This window comes from Pipra filicauda, unplaced genomic scaffold (assembly GCF_003945595.2).
Source record: "Pipra filicauda isolate LSUMZ 115617 unplaced genomic scaffold, ASM394559v2 scaffold100_size2392355_pilon, whole genome shotgun sequence".
NCBI classification, from domain to species: domain Eukaryota; kingdom Metazoa; phylum Chordata; class Aves; order Passeriformes; family Pipridae; genus Pipra; species Pipra filicauda.
Window position 1 is genome coordinate 2,347,179 of NW_024103441.1, and position 12,576 is coordinate 2,359,754.

The 12,576-nt window shown below is 37.5% G+C and overlaps 1 protein-coding gene across 3 annotated transcripts in view; it reads right to left on the bottom strand.

Annotated features, from left to right (window-relative positions):
* Position 1: 1 nt before the first annotated feature.
* Positions 2-12,576, bottom strand: part of GARNL3 (GTPase activating Rap/RanGAP domain like 3) — a 38,188-nt gene continuing 25,613 nt past the window's right edge. The window contains exons 21-30 of one of the 3 annotated variants that reach the window (XM_027727050.2): positions 12,177-12,349; positions 11,706-11,864; positions 10,905-10,971; positions 9,868-9,975; positions 9,324-9,442; positions 8,765-8,900; positions 7,506-7,715; positions 7,086-7,197; positions 5,654-5,762; positions 2-78 (exon numbers count right to left, since the gene is read on the bottom strand). In XM_027727050.2, coding sequence (XP_027582851.1) covers positions 5,690-5,762; positions 7,086-7,197; positions 7,506-7,715; positions 8,765-8,900; positions 9,324-9,442; positions 9,868-9,975; positions 10,905-10,971; positions 11,706-11,864; positions 12,177-12,349 — 1,157 coding nt within the window. In that variant the 3' untranslated portion in view covers positions 2-78; positions 5,654-5,689. Of the gene's footprint in view, positions 79-4,366; positions 6,358-7,085; positions 7,198-7,505; positions 7,716-8,764; positions 8,901-9,323; positions 9,443-9,867; positions 9,976-10,904; positions 10,972-11,705; positions 11,865-12,176; positions 12,350-12,576 lie in introns of those variants that run through there. The other 2 variants (XM_027727049.2, XM_027727048.2) reach the window with 2 other exon arrangements.

Consider the following 12,576-nt stretch of genomic DNA (forward strand, 5'->3'; position numbering starts at 1 on the left):
CCAGAGCTCTATGCTACCTCCTGTCTTTTTAATTTCTTGTCTTTTTCTTTCCAAATTTGGAGTTCACTAGTTCTGCATCTGTGAAAGAAAGAAGTGAGGTCAAATTTATAGTTTATTACATATGAAGGAATAAACCATCTGTTTCTCCTTCACAGAGGTGATAAATAGCACTTAAACAGTTCCAGATGTAATAGGACTGTTTCTATTTGGATGTCACATCTAAAACACAAACCATACACGCTATCAAATGACATTAAAACCAATGGTAATACATCAGCATTTAAGACAAGTGGTAAAGAGTCTTTGAACACAAATGTAGCAACAGTCTTAACAATATGCAATTATTAAATTACAAAGCAGTCTGCTACCATTCAAAGGCTTAATTAAACTGACATTTCAGATTAATAACACTCTGCATAAACCTTTACAGACATAACATTTTCCATTCAACCAGATAAATACCTAATAGAGCTATAAATAAGCAGAAAATAATATCTTAATTTTCTCTTCAAGTCATGTGCTAATATCACGATTTCCAGTAGCAAACAGGAATCAGTCAGTTACAGGTGAGCAACAAAGGGAAGCAGCTAGGCAGTATACAAGCTGATAAAATTGCTCTGCTCAACTAAGAAGAGTAAAAATACTTTCTAATCTGCATGCAAGTACCAATATTTGCTGCATAATCTCTGGAGCCTTCCCATATTGTTAATATTAGGTTCCCAGGGTATAATTTATTCCTTCACAAAATCAGACTAAGCCTATCTGAGAAAATAGTGCTTTAACAGAATTAGCAAGCACTGTGCACATGAACCATGACATCGAATTGTTAACAATGAAAATAGTATGGTACTTATTTTCATACACAGAAGCCAACAAAAATTATTTTTAACTTCCTTATTGCTTGCAGATGGGACTTTTCCCTCCCCCACCTTTTATGATCCCATTATTTTAGATTCCTATATATATAATCTTGGGACTTTTAATCCCCTAAAATTTATGGTGGAAATTACAAATATATATATATTTGTATATGTGTATATGTATATATATTGAAAACCAAATCCAAACACAAAGGATTATATATTTCAAATGCAGACTAAGCCAACAGCTCTGGAAAAGCCATTGCATCTGCAAGCACAAGTTATAGACTCACACCTTTAAGAAAACATACATGAGCTGGCTGTTACTTGGTCAAACATACATAGAACAGCAGAAAGTATGTCAGGAGCAGCAACTTTGACCATACGTAACTGGTTAGGCAATAGCGGTACCCGTCCCCTGCCTTATTAAGCACTATTTAAATATTTATTCAGTTGACTATCACAGTACTAAAAAAAATAAAAATATCAATTTGAATCTACCAATCAATTCCAAATGCTTGTGCATTTATGGAAATAATCTCATGAAGGCAGATAGCAAACCCGCTATTCATTCTAGGTGCATACTTGCATGTATGTTATGCATCGAAAAAAAACAAAAAACCAACCACTCACTGCCAACAACAAAACAAAAAAACCAACCAAACAAAACACCAAAACAAAACCACAACGAAACCAACCAACCAACCAAAAAAACCCCACACCAAACACACTCAACCCCAAGAAACCAAACCAACCGAAACAAACCAAAAGAACCCCACCTCAGCCCCAGACAAGGGAAGGACTGTAACTACAACAGGCCCTACATTTTCCTTGCCAGCCTGGAAAGAATGTATGCATGCATCCATTCACTGCATGATCTCTTGCTACCCATGAACAGCTACAGACCTTTCAAATTGCATGTGGGTCTTTGTTTCTTATTAGAGGGAAGTGTTTTGTTACTTTCAAACACTTTTAAGATTTATGTGTACTGCATTGACACTAGAAGAAAGAACTGGACAAAAATGACCATTAGTCTGCAACAGTTTCTAAAGCCCAAACTGGGCTTTAGGGACCTTGGAAAGGGCCCATCAAAGCCTCAGCCTTAAGGGCTGCATATTGTGTGTGTGAAAGAATTAACTTAGCTCACGTGTCTTGGGGTTCTTGAGTCACACTTCAAAGCTGGATAGTTTATATGCATGCTGTGATTCAAATGCAGGACAAAGATGATGAGTAGCTCAAAGTGCTGCATACCCATTTTGAAAATATTTTTGAATGGAAGTTCATGGGGTTGGGTACTGGACTACATGATATGCAGTGGTCCCTTCTAACTTTAACTATTTTGTGATTCCATGCATCATTACCCATGCTGGTGCCGAGGCACAAGTACATTCTAAATTAACTGCCTGAACAGTCTAACGCTTGCACCAAAGTAAATGACATTCCTGTAATTTAGTCCCCCTAAGGCACAGTGCTGAAGTGGTGACAATACCATTATCAAAAAGGCATTAAGAGCCCTGCTGCTGCCAACAAATCCAGCACATTGGGATAGAAAATATTTCTTGCAGAAACTTAGCCAAGAGTCCTGAACGGGCCTTCAGTTAACCTTAGCTTGACAGAAAGTGTTCAACCTGGTAACAATTCTTCCATCATGGAAACAATGTCTTCCATCCATCTGTAGCAAGATTTTTCAGTTTTCCTATTAGAACAACACCCATCTCACATAGTTGTAGATTCAAAGATTATCTTTTCTCCCAACCATGAGATGGTCAGCCAACATCAAGAATGCAGCCTACAGGCAGCTTTAACATATGATGGTAAAGTAGGAAGGGTTGTGCTTAGGGTACACATGGCTACAATTTGTGCCCAGGATTACTTTTTAAGTTTTAATGAGTATATGCATGCACATGCTGGAAAAGCAGAAGGGAAACAACATGGCTCAAAATGCTGGAGTGAAAGATAGTATAGTTGCCCATCCCAGCAGCCTTCTAACAGGCCTTGTCCTCTTACACCAGTCTGAAGTAGGAGAGGTTCCACAGATGTATAAAAACCTTGCCCTTCATAAATGATGCACAGGAGCTTATATATCAATACCACCAACTGCCTCTTGATTTTGATTAGCAGTCTGAACGGTAGGGATCTAAGACAATATTTTGAGAGAAACAGTGACTAGAAGCTAGTTCAGAGAATACCAACTCATCACACTAGGAAGCACAGAATTCATGGTAGTCGGATGAGACTATTAAGAACACACAGAAACCATGTCCTTGTACAGTAGATATTTGTCCTGCTATGCCAGCAATTTCACATTATTGTGTTGATATTTTGTCTTTTGACACAATAAATGAGATACAGAATTTGGTTCTTGTGGCTCATGTCAAATGAAACTGGAATATTATTACCATGTTCTCTGCCTTCTACCTATACTCTGCTGCTCTCATACAGTAAGTAGGTAGTAAACTACACTTACATGACCCTAAAGCCTCAAATACCATCTCTAGATGTCACATAAAACAAACTAGAAGTTGCATCATCCCTCCCTACTTCTTTTGCTAGGTCTGATATTATCCCTATAAGATGCACTGATTAATTACAGAAGCAAAAACTCAGTAAGTGGAAGCCTTGTTAAGGCACTTACTGGACACATTAAGAATGAAGATACGTAATTTTTTTCCCAGGGTTCAGATACTTCCTGTCCTATATGAGTAACAGTCTGTTAGGTCTGGCAGTTCTCACTGTGACCTGAGTAACAGCTTCTACCTGACCCATCAAATCAAGCTATAGAATAAAATTCAGGTGGGAGGTAGGAGAGGATGCAGTTGCTGGGCTGCCTTCTTCAAATGATACCAACATCCTGTTCCAGATAAGTACACAAGGCTGATCTGGTTTTGTCTAGCTTAAGCAATCAAATATCTGTACTCTTACAGTTCATTGGCTAGATATCATCAATGCTGTGATTACAGGTAGACCTTCAAAGGATCTTTCACTCACTCACACACACACACACACACACACACACACACTCTCCGACTCTCTCCTTATTTGAAGTAATACTTTACAGCTACTGCTGTACTTCTGGTTAAAGAAAATAACTCTTGCTTTATGGCCCTTTCTTCTATAATTATATCTAGAATTCACAAGTGCCACACCTATATGCATTCTGACTACCATCATAGGCAGGAGTCAAGCTTTCTGTCAAGCTCTTCTCATTTTTCTTGATCTCTCTAGTCCTCCAACTCTAAGGCTAGTCTTTCAGGATACCTAAATATGTATTTGTTCAGGTACTTCACAACAAGTTTTAAAATCTCCATATGTCGCTTCAACTGCTATTAAACCATAGTAATAATTTTAAATTGTGCTATAATAGCACAGATGAACGTCTGCAATGTATTTAAAATCTGATATCCTAACAGGGCAAAGCAAAGTTTCCAGTTAAAATTATATTTTAACTAAAGTCCCAGTTTTGCAACACACTGGTATATTCTTCAAAAACACCCACACGACAGAAATTAAATACTACGTTGAGAAATTTTATTGGGAAAACGTGGTTCTTTTGCTTTCTAAAAATACTTAAGTGCTAGCAGTGTCCCTGGAAGTGGATTCAGTACAGAAGTGTTTACAGCTTCCAGGAGAATAAGCACCACGTGATACTTTCAGATTGATTTTTTTAAACCTTAGCTGCCCGCATAAATAAGGATAGGGTAAATTAACACAGTCTCTGGAAATAACATTCTCAAAAAAGAATTATAAGCTCTTGCAAAGACTTTGCTCTGGTACTTCCTTTTAGATGCTTATTAAGGCTCACCCCACATATCTATGAGTGCAAAACCCACTAAAGTAATAATAGCCTTTTGCTCCTAGACTAATTGCTGTTGAAAATATTGCTTCTTCTCTTGATTAGCCACTCCAGTTGAGAGTAAGAAATGATGCTTCCAGAATAAGGTCTTAGATATTTTCTTAGGTGGAGCAATTCAGCCATTATATACAATAAACTGAGAAAAAAGTACTTTGCAAAAGCAGTTTTACATTCAGACAGACGGCAGAAAAAGGCACACATCTCCAGCTGACCAGACTTGAACAGAAAGTGAAATCATGACATGTGAATGGTACTGTGAAATAAAATCAAGGATACGGGAGTATTTCTACATAAATAACAAGAAATACTTGCTAATAAAGCTAAAAACTTCACATATAAAAAGGTTGGAAGCATCATGCTTTCATGAAAAAAACCAAAACCAAACCAAACAAACCCCTTGCAAAGGGGTTCTGGAGGAAAGGGTTAAAAAAAAAAAAATTAAAAAAATCAACTTTTCAATATAAAACCAATATAAAACATAAGAGCCAAGATGACTATTTCGTCATAGAAAACTAGCTTATTATCAGTGAAATTTCAGTCTCCATCCAGTTAGAAAAATACAACTGTCTGGAACAATGACTTACACTGTTGGTGCTAGTGCAGACATCAGCTAACGCTGATGCCTGCACAGGAATCTCTGGGTAGTCAAAACAATCGGGGTTGGCTCTTCTGCCTGTAATGGAAAAATCTGCAGATGCACTACAATAAAAGTTTTCCAGTAGATGGATTGGGGTTTTGATTTAGGGTTTTTTTGCTTGTTTGTTTGTGGGTTTTTTAGGGTTTTTTTACTTACAATTCTTAAGAAATATTTTGAAAGCTTGTGTTTTCTATAAAAAGTTTCTCTGCTCAAGGATTCTTAACACCAAAACAGTTTTCAAGTTTCTCTAAACAATGTGCATGGACAAGCCAAAGCAAAGAAAGCAGTATCCTCATATCTTACCTGATTATTCAATGAACATACCAGAGCTGCATCATTTCAAAGACTGACTGCATTGTTTGAAATGACCTTGCCTGCAAGCCTCTTTTTTTTGTTGTTGTTTTGTTTAAGACTGAAAAACCAAAAGCATTGATTTATATTATAAAATTCCTCTTTTTACATGGCATACACTGTTGTAAAACAACTCATGATAGACACAACAGCAATCAACTTTGCTGCATGTCATTCAGGTACTTCAAAGCATAAGAAGCTCAGAACAAGTAATACTTCTCATTTACTTCAGTTTCAGCCTAAATCTATCATTGATTACCTACTTGTCAGAATGCCACAAAAAGTAATGGTTCGTTAACTGAGAAAACATACCTATGTCAAAGATATAAGCATCACCAAATCAGGCTGTGCTAGCCAGAACAACATGGGTTCTATAAAGATTTATCACCAGTACTTCCAGCCACATTTTATCACCAGAAGCAGTGTTTGTGACATTCCCATAGAGCTCACAGAGTTGTAAGAAAATGTGAAGTAAGGAACAAAGGTTTTATGACTGTCTTCATTTCAAGTCAATGATGTCTTCATCATATAAAGAAATCAGCTGAAATGGATAGCTAGATGGTGAGCTCCCCTCCCTGTGTGCTAAAGTATCAGGATCTGAACTAGTGGAAAGATGACGTGTTTCAGAATAGCTTTCAAAAGAGCTTGAGATTATCCTGCAAAGACGAAGACAAAAGTTACTAAAAAAAATACAGTTTGAGGCAAGAAGGAACAATAGCTATTTCTAAACTCAATCAAGTTATCCTAAAGACAGATACAGACCACTGCAACTGAGTTTCCTCCTGTTTTACTCTACTGAAAATAATCAAAAGGTAGTATTAATGAAGCCCCTCATCCAACAAACTTCCAAATGGAGAACTAAACTGAACATGGTTTTACACTGCAGCAGATTTTTTGTTTGTTTGGTTAATCTCAGTCTCCTGTATCTTGGCTGAATTCTGCCAGTATTCTACACAAACACAGCTTATGAAAACAGTGAAAACAAGAGAATGGCAGTGGGGTCAGTGCCGAATAGACAAATGCTATGGTGTTTCTTCACAAAATTTATTCTGGAAATAGCAACACAAGAGCATATGAAGGAAAAAGCAAGAGAGTCTGCAGAGTGCAGACTCAGTAGTCCAAATCTTAATTACAGGCTCAGTTGCAGCAGGCCCCCACAAAGTCCCATTTAGTCTTACTTTGCTCATCAATGTGTCTTAAGCAAAAAGTATAATCGGATCAGTACTTACCGTAATAAGATACTCTAGCAAACACATTAGCATGAAATGCATATGGCTATACAAAGGTCTCAGTCAGCCCCAGCCAACTGAGATAAGCATGAACAATCAATTCTGAATATATTTACAGTCTAACTCAGTCTCTTTTCTAAAGCCAGTATATTTACCTGTCACTACTAGTCGATCTTACTGCTCCCTGCTTGGGGTCTGACTGTCTTCGAGGAACCTTTTTATGCTTCTGTGTGCTTTCTGTCCTGGGTACAGGCTCATCCAAAAGGCCTCAATAAAGGAATAAAAGACTTAATACTCTCAACAGAAAATAAAGCATTCATGAAAATGTTAAGGTATCTGTTGCTAGTTTCCATTATTAACCATTTCTACCTGGCTTAGAATATGGTCATCTTATACATGATCAGACAATGGCTGTACTATTTGCAAATAATGTTTCCTCACAGTTTCATTTTGTTGTTCATTTTAATAATTTATGAATACTAACTGCATGTTACAAATCTAACTGTGATGGCCCAAAGATTAGAAAGCGTGTAATTGGCAACTGATATAAACACTGAAGAATGAGGAGAGTTTACCCAGCAATTCTTTACGTGTTCTGCTTGCAATTTCTTTAATTTCCATACGAGATAAGGATAGTGAGTGTGTAACTGGAAGTGAGGCAATGCCACTGGATGTTGTAGTAGCGATGACCTTGGGAGCCAAAGGTGACTTCAGAGGTCGTTCAATGCTTCGCCCAACCAGATTGCTGAGAGGAATTTTGTACAGGTTTCTGCATGGAATTTCACCTGAAATACAGAAAGAAATAAGAATGTTACATTTTCACAACAGAATCAGTTCTTAACACTTCCAAATGAAAAGTTATAAAGGAAAGTTATACTTGTTGAGCTGGGTGCTTTTTAACCCAAATGACAAAGATTCTTCTTGCTCTGGAGATCTTTCAATATAAATAAGATAGGAGGAGGAAGAAATAGAGAGAAAAAGAAGATTGATTCTTGGTGACATGAAGAACCAGCAGCAGACGCAGGAAGTAAATTAATACAACTTCAGGCTGGTACTTTGACTATTACAACACGACTCTGCACTCTGCAATATTCCCCATGCATTTTAACATACTGCAAATAGATTGGAGCCTGGATCTCAAGTAGTTTAAATTATGACACCTCCTCTTAGGCAGCATAAAATAGCATGTTTTCCTAATTCCTAGAAAAAAACTAAACTGCCTTTAAAAAACTGAAAATGTGGTTACCTTCTCCTTCCCCCTTCTGCTAACAGTGCACCAGCAGATTTAAAGAAGAAAGGTATACATACATCTTGCATTATCTAGTTAATGTTCTCTTGTTTCTCCATTATTGTTACACTGTAGATTGATTGTTCACAGATCATGTTACACTAAATTGACTGTGCAAACTTTTTCAAGGCTAGAACTTACTTTTGGTTCACAAAAGAGCTTTAGCCATCCAGTGGTAGTTTAGCTTTTCTTAAATGAAAGGCATGGTGTATGCAAAATCTCAAGTTTTCCCACTGTTTTATGCCTCTTTTTGCATTATTAGTCGTGGCCATATTACCAAAGATGCATCAAGCTACTGAAGCTTAATTCCTCCCTTCCTACAGAAATTATTTCTTCAGAACAGTGCTACCATGTATTTAGAAAAGATCGTACAGGGCAAAAGCTCAGCCAGGTAATTCATATCTGTCACTAAATAGAAAACCTCTTATCCTCCAGACTCTCAGCTAGGAACTCAAGATCTTTTACCATCTTTACTAAAGATCAGCTTCACTGAGATGTGATAGCTATTGGAATTATTAGAGACCATTATTCAAGCTGCCACATTACCTTCTAGAGAAGAAAGAGGACATTCTGGCTTTTCGTAAGCTGTCGGTGTTTGAGGAGAACTCTTTGAACTCATTTCCTTAGAGCTGCTGTCTGATGATCCACTTACTGCAGCAGTTGCTTTAAAATAAATGTCTGACTGAAATGACAAATAACTCATCATCAGTACAGTGAGACTTTCTTAACTATCTTCCAAGTAAGAGTTTGTCCACTATGTTCTACTGTCACTATTACTGTATTGCTGCTTGGTCAACAAGGGTTGGTCATAGAAAGGTTATCACTGTAAGTGGAGGGAACATCTGTGATGTTGAGCAGAGCATTTGCCCCATAAACAGCCAAATATCTTAGAACTGTATTACCGCAACCAATAAAGGGCAGCATGATCAATCCTGATTCTCTTTGTACTTGATATAAACTAAAAGCAAACATGAACAGTCAACACAGATCAAATAGCACATATTTCAGTTTTGGCTTGTTATGTTTTTAGCTGCAGCAACTTTTATGTGAATTAGATCCCAATTATATCACAGAAATAGTCAAACATGATTTTACTGTGTCTTACCCTTGATGCTACAAGTTGAAGCTCAGGCACAACTGCTGTGTGGACTAAGTTCCCATTCACCACTAGTCGGATCTCAATGGAATCAGTAGTGAAAGCAAGGATATAAGGGAAAGCACAGACTGCAATGAAAGAAAAGTTATTTGGCAAGGAAAAATGGTGAAATTCTTTAATGTGAAAGTTTTTCGGATGCTCCATGAAAACTGTTCTTGATCTCTTCTGGCATCTCCCTTTCCTATGAAAAGTTTGTCTAACTGGATGGACATGGAGCTACATCAAGCCTGAAGAAAACTTCACTCTCCATGCCTGGCAGAATGTAGAGAGAATGTAAAATGAAAAACAGAAGAAAGAGTTCAGCAAAGGAAGAACTTGGCACCAAGACTACACTTTCTAAATTTAATCATATGCAGAAACTAAGCTCAAGTGGCATCATGAATGTAACAAAGTAATGAAGTGTTCCTAGAACATGGTAATTCCACTAAGAACCAAGTGCAAGCTAAAATTGTAATGAAAAACAACCATCTAGTAAAAAGAGATATTTTCTTACCAACAGCATAAGGAACTTGATTCCAGCTGAACTGGAAGTCATAAGCTGATGGCTGGATCAGCGGAGAACCTCCACTGAAAGGATATACCTTTCTGTATTGGCAAACATCTGTAACAAAATAGAAAAAAGCAGCATCAATAACCAGAGGAGGCCACAAAGTTGGTAAGAGGACTGGAGCACCTCCTCTGTGGGGACAGGCTGAGAGAGTTGGGGCCATTCAGTCTGGAGACGAGAAGGTTGTGTGGAGACCTCATAGCAACCTTGCAGTATCTGAAGGAGCCTCCAAGGAACCGGAGAGGGACTCTTCATCAGGAAATGTAGTGACAGGACAAGGAGTAATGGGCACAAAGTAAAAGTGGGGAAATTTATGTGAGATATCAGGAAAAAATGTTTTATTGTGAGAATAGTTAGATTCTAGAACATGGGAGGTTGTGGACGCCCCAACCCTGGCAGTGTTCAAAACCAGGTTGGATAAGGCCTTGAGCAACCTTTTCTAGTGGGAGGTGTCCGTGCACATGGCAAGGGGGGTTGGGACTAGATGATCTTTAAGGTACATTCCGATCCCTTAACATTCTATGATTCTATATCCAAGACCATTTTATAAAAGGAGATTGAGAGAATTACAATGAAATAATGCAATAGTGCCAAGAAGTAGGCAGAAGAAAAAACCACAAAGACCGAATGGGACATCACACAAGGAAAAAGGGATGAAATGCTAAATTGTACATGTCTTGAAAACACCTAATAACTGTGTAACTACCTAAAGAATGAGCCAAATCTGAAAAAAACGGGACTTTTTTTAACATGGCAACATCTATAAATATAGAGATGCACATCTATAAAACAGCTAGTATGTCTAAAATAATACTTGAATTTCCAGTCTCTCCAATATGCATTTAAGTTCAAAAGACTATATTTTACAAACTTTCCAGGAAATACTAAAATTTATTTTAAAATACAGACCTGGACTCCAATGAAAAAAGAATTATATACACAGATTGCGCTATTACCATTTTTGTCCTTCTGTTAACACTTACAGTTATAACACAACAGTAGACCAGCTTCACCATCTTCATATACATCAATAGCCGCAACAAAATTAACCTGCAATGATAATGGAAAAGGTTAAGAGCAGGCAGAAGATATTGTGATTATTCCAGCAGGGTTTTGACTAACAAGCAAGACAATCAGTCGGAGGATAAAAGAAAAAAAAAAGAAATAAGTAAGTAAATAAATAAATAAGCATGTTCTAAATGCAGACTCTTATGTTATTAATTTTAATGTCCAGGATAGAAAGATTCAGTTATTACTTGACTGGGCAGCAGTTTCTTAAATAGAAATATAAGCTATGTGTAAAAATCTTAGCCATAGTACATGCAAATAGGCAAATCTGAATGAGATACTGGTGGCCAACAACTGAAGTTATTATGATGCAATTTCATAAACAACAAAACTTTGATACCACAAAGATGAAGCGAAAAGCAAACTGTTGACTAAGAAAGGAGAAAAATGAATTTACGATGGTAACAATATTCCAGAGCCTGAAACACAGTCTCTTTCCTGTGGCTGGGTGGGCACCTGGTGTCCAGCCAAGGTCAACTCACCACACATATCATATCTTATAACTACCTCTCTTGGGAGTTGTTATTATCACATATCCCAAAAGGAACAAATATCTCTAGGTGCCATAAAGCAGCATTATAGAAGTGAAAAGTAACAGAGACGAGGATCTCCATAAATTACACTCCCAGAAGGTCAGCATAGGATGCACTGAGTCTGCAAGAAGTTATGTTCAGCGGGGCTCTGCGAAAACATAGGTTTCAATGATGCAAACTTACTTTATTTGTTTCAACATGATGCAGTCTGTAAGACTCCCCCGTGCTCTCATTGACTAAGTCAAACTGGTGCCGATATGCTACACAGATCATATTGTCACTCTCTCCAGTAGGTCCATCCACCAGCGTCATAACCACTGGAGGGTCAGAAAGGCATATTTCCTATAACATAAATAAAGGAATTATTCTCTTTTTCAAGCTCCTACTGTGGGTGCTGCAGGTACTCCATGATTTTAAAGGGATGTGCTCTGAGCACAGCAACATAACAAAGAACAAGCTGAAACTTAATTTCTAAAAAATCTGAAAGATTTCTTTGGCATATATATGATCGAACTCCATCATATGACATCTCACTTTTATTTGTCTGGAGGTTTGGGGTGATGATAATGCACGTTCTTTGCCTTTCCCACACTCCCCGCACTAGCTGATTGCTGCCCAGTCTGTTAAGGTAATTTGTAATTAGATTACACATACCCGGATGTACTGGAACTCCTCTACTGGAGATTCAGGTGATGAGAGCACAGAGCTGCTGGTTAAACTGTGGTGTGGATTATATTTCTTTGTGACAAGAAGTAGTTTGTTTCGAATAGCCACAACAATCCTCAGTTCACTTCCATGGTGAGTATTTATGGCATACAAATGGCAGCCTGAGGAAATAATGTTCTAGACTGTAGGTGGTTGGGGTAGGGTCTGATTTTTTTTTCTGTATTTGTATGATGATTAGTACAACAGGATTCTGATGCATGTCTTAGCAACACAGAATGAAACCCCCCTCAATAGGATAACATCAACTTCTAGAAAAAGACAAAAGCCTATGACTCCTTTGAAATCTATTTTACCCTTATTCCTAAATACATGGATTTTCACTATTCTG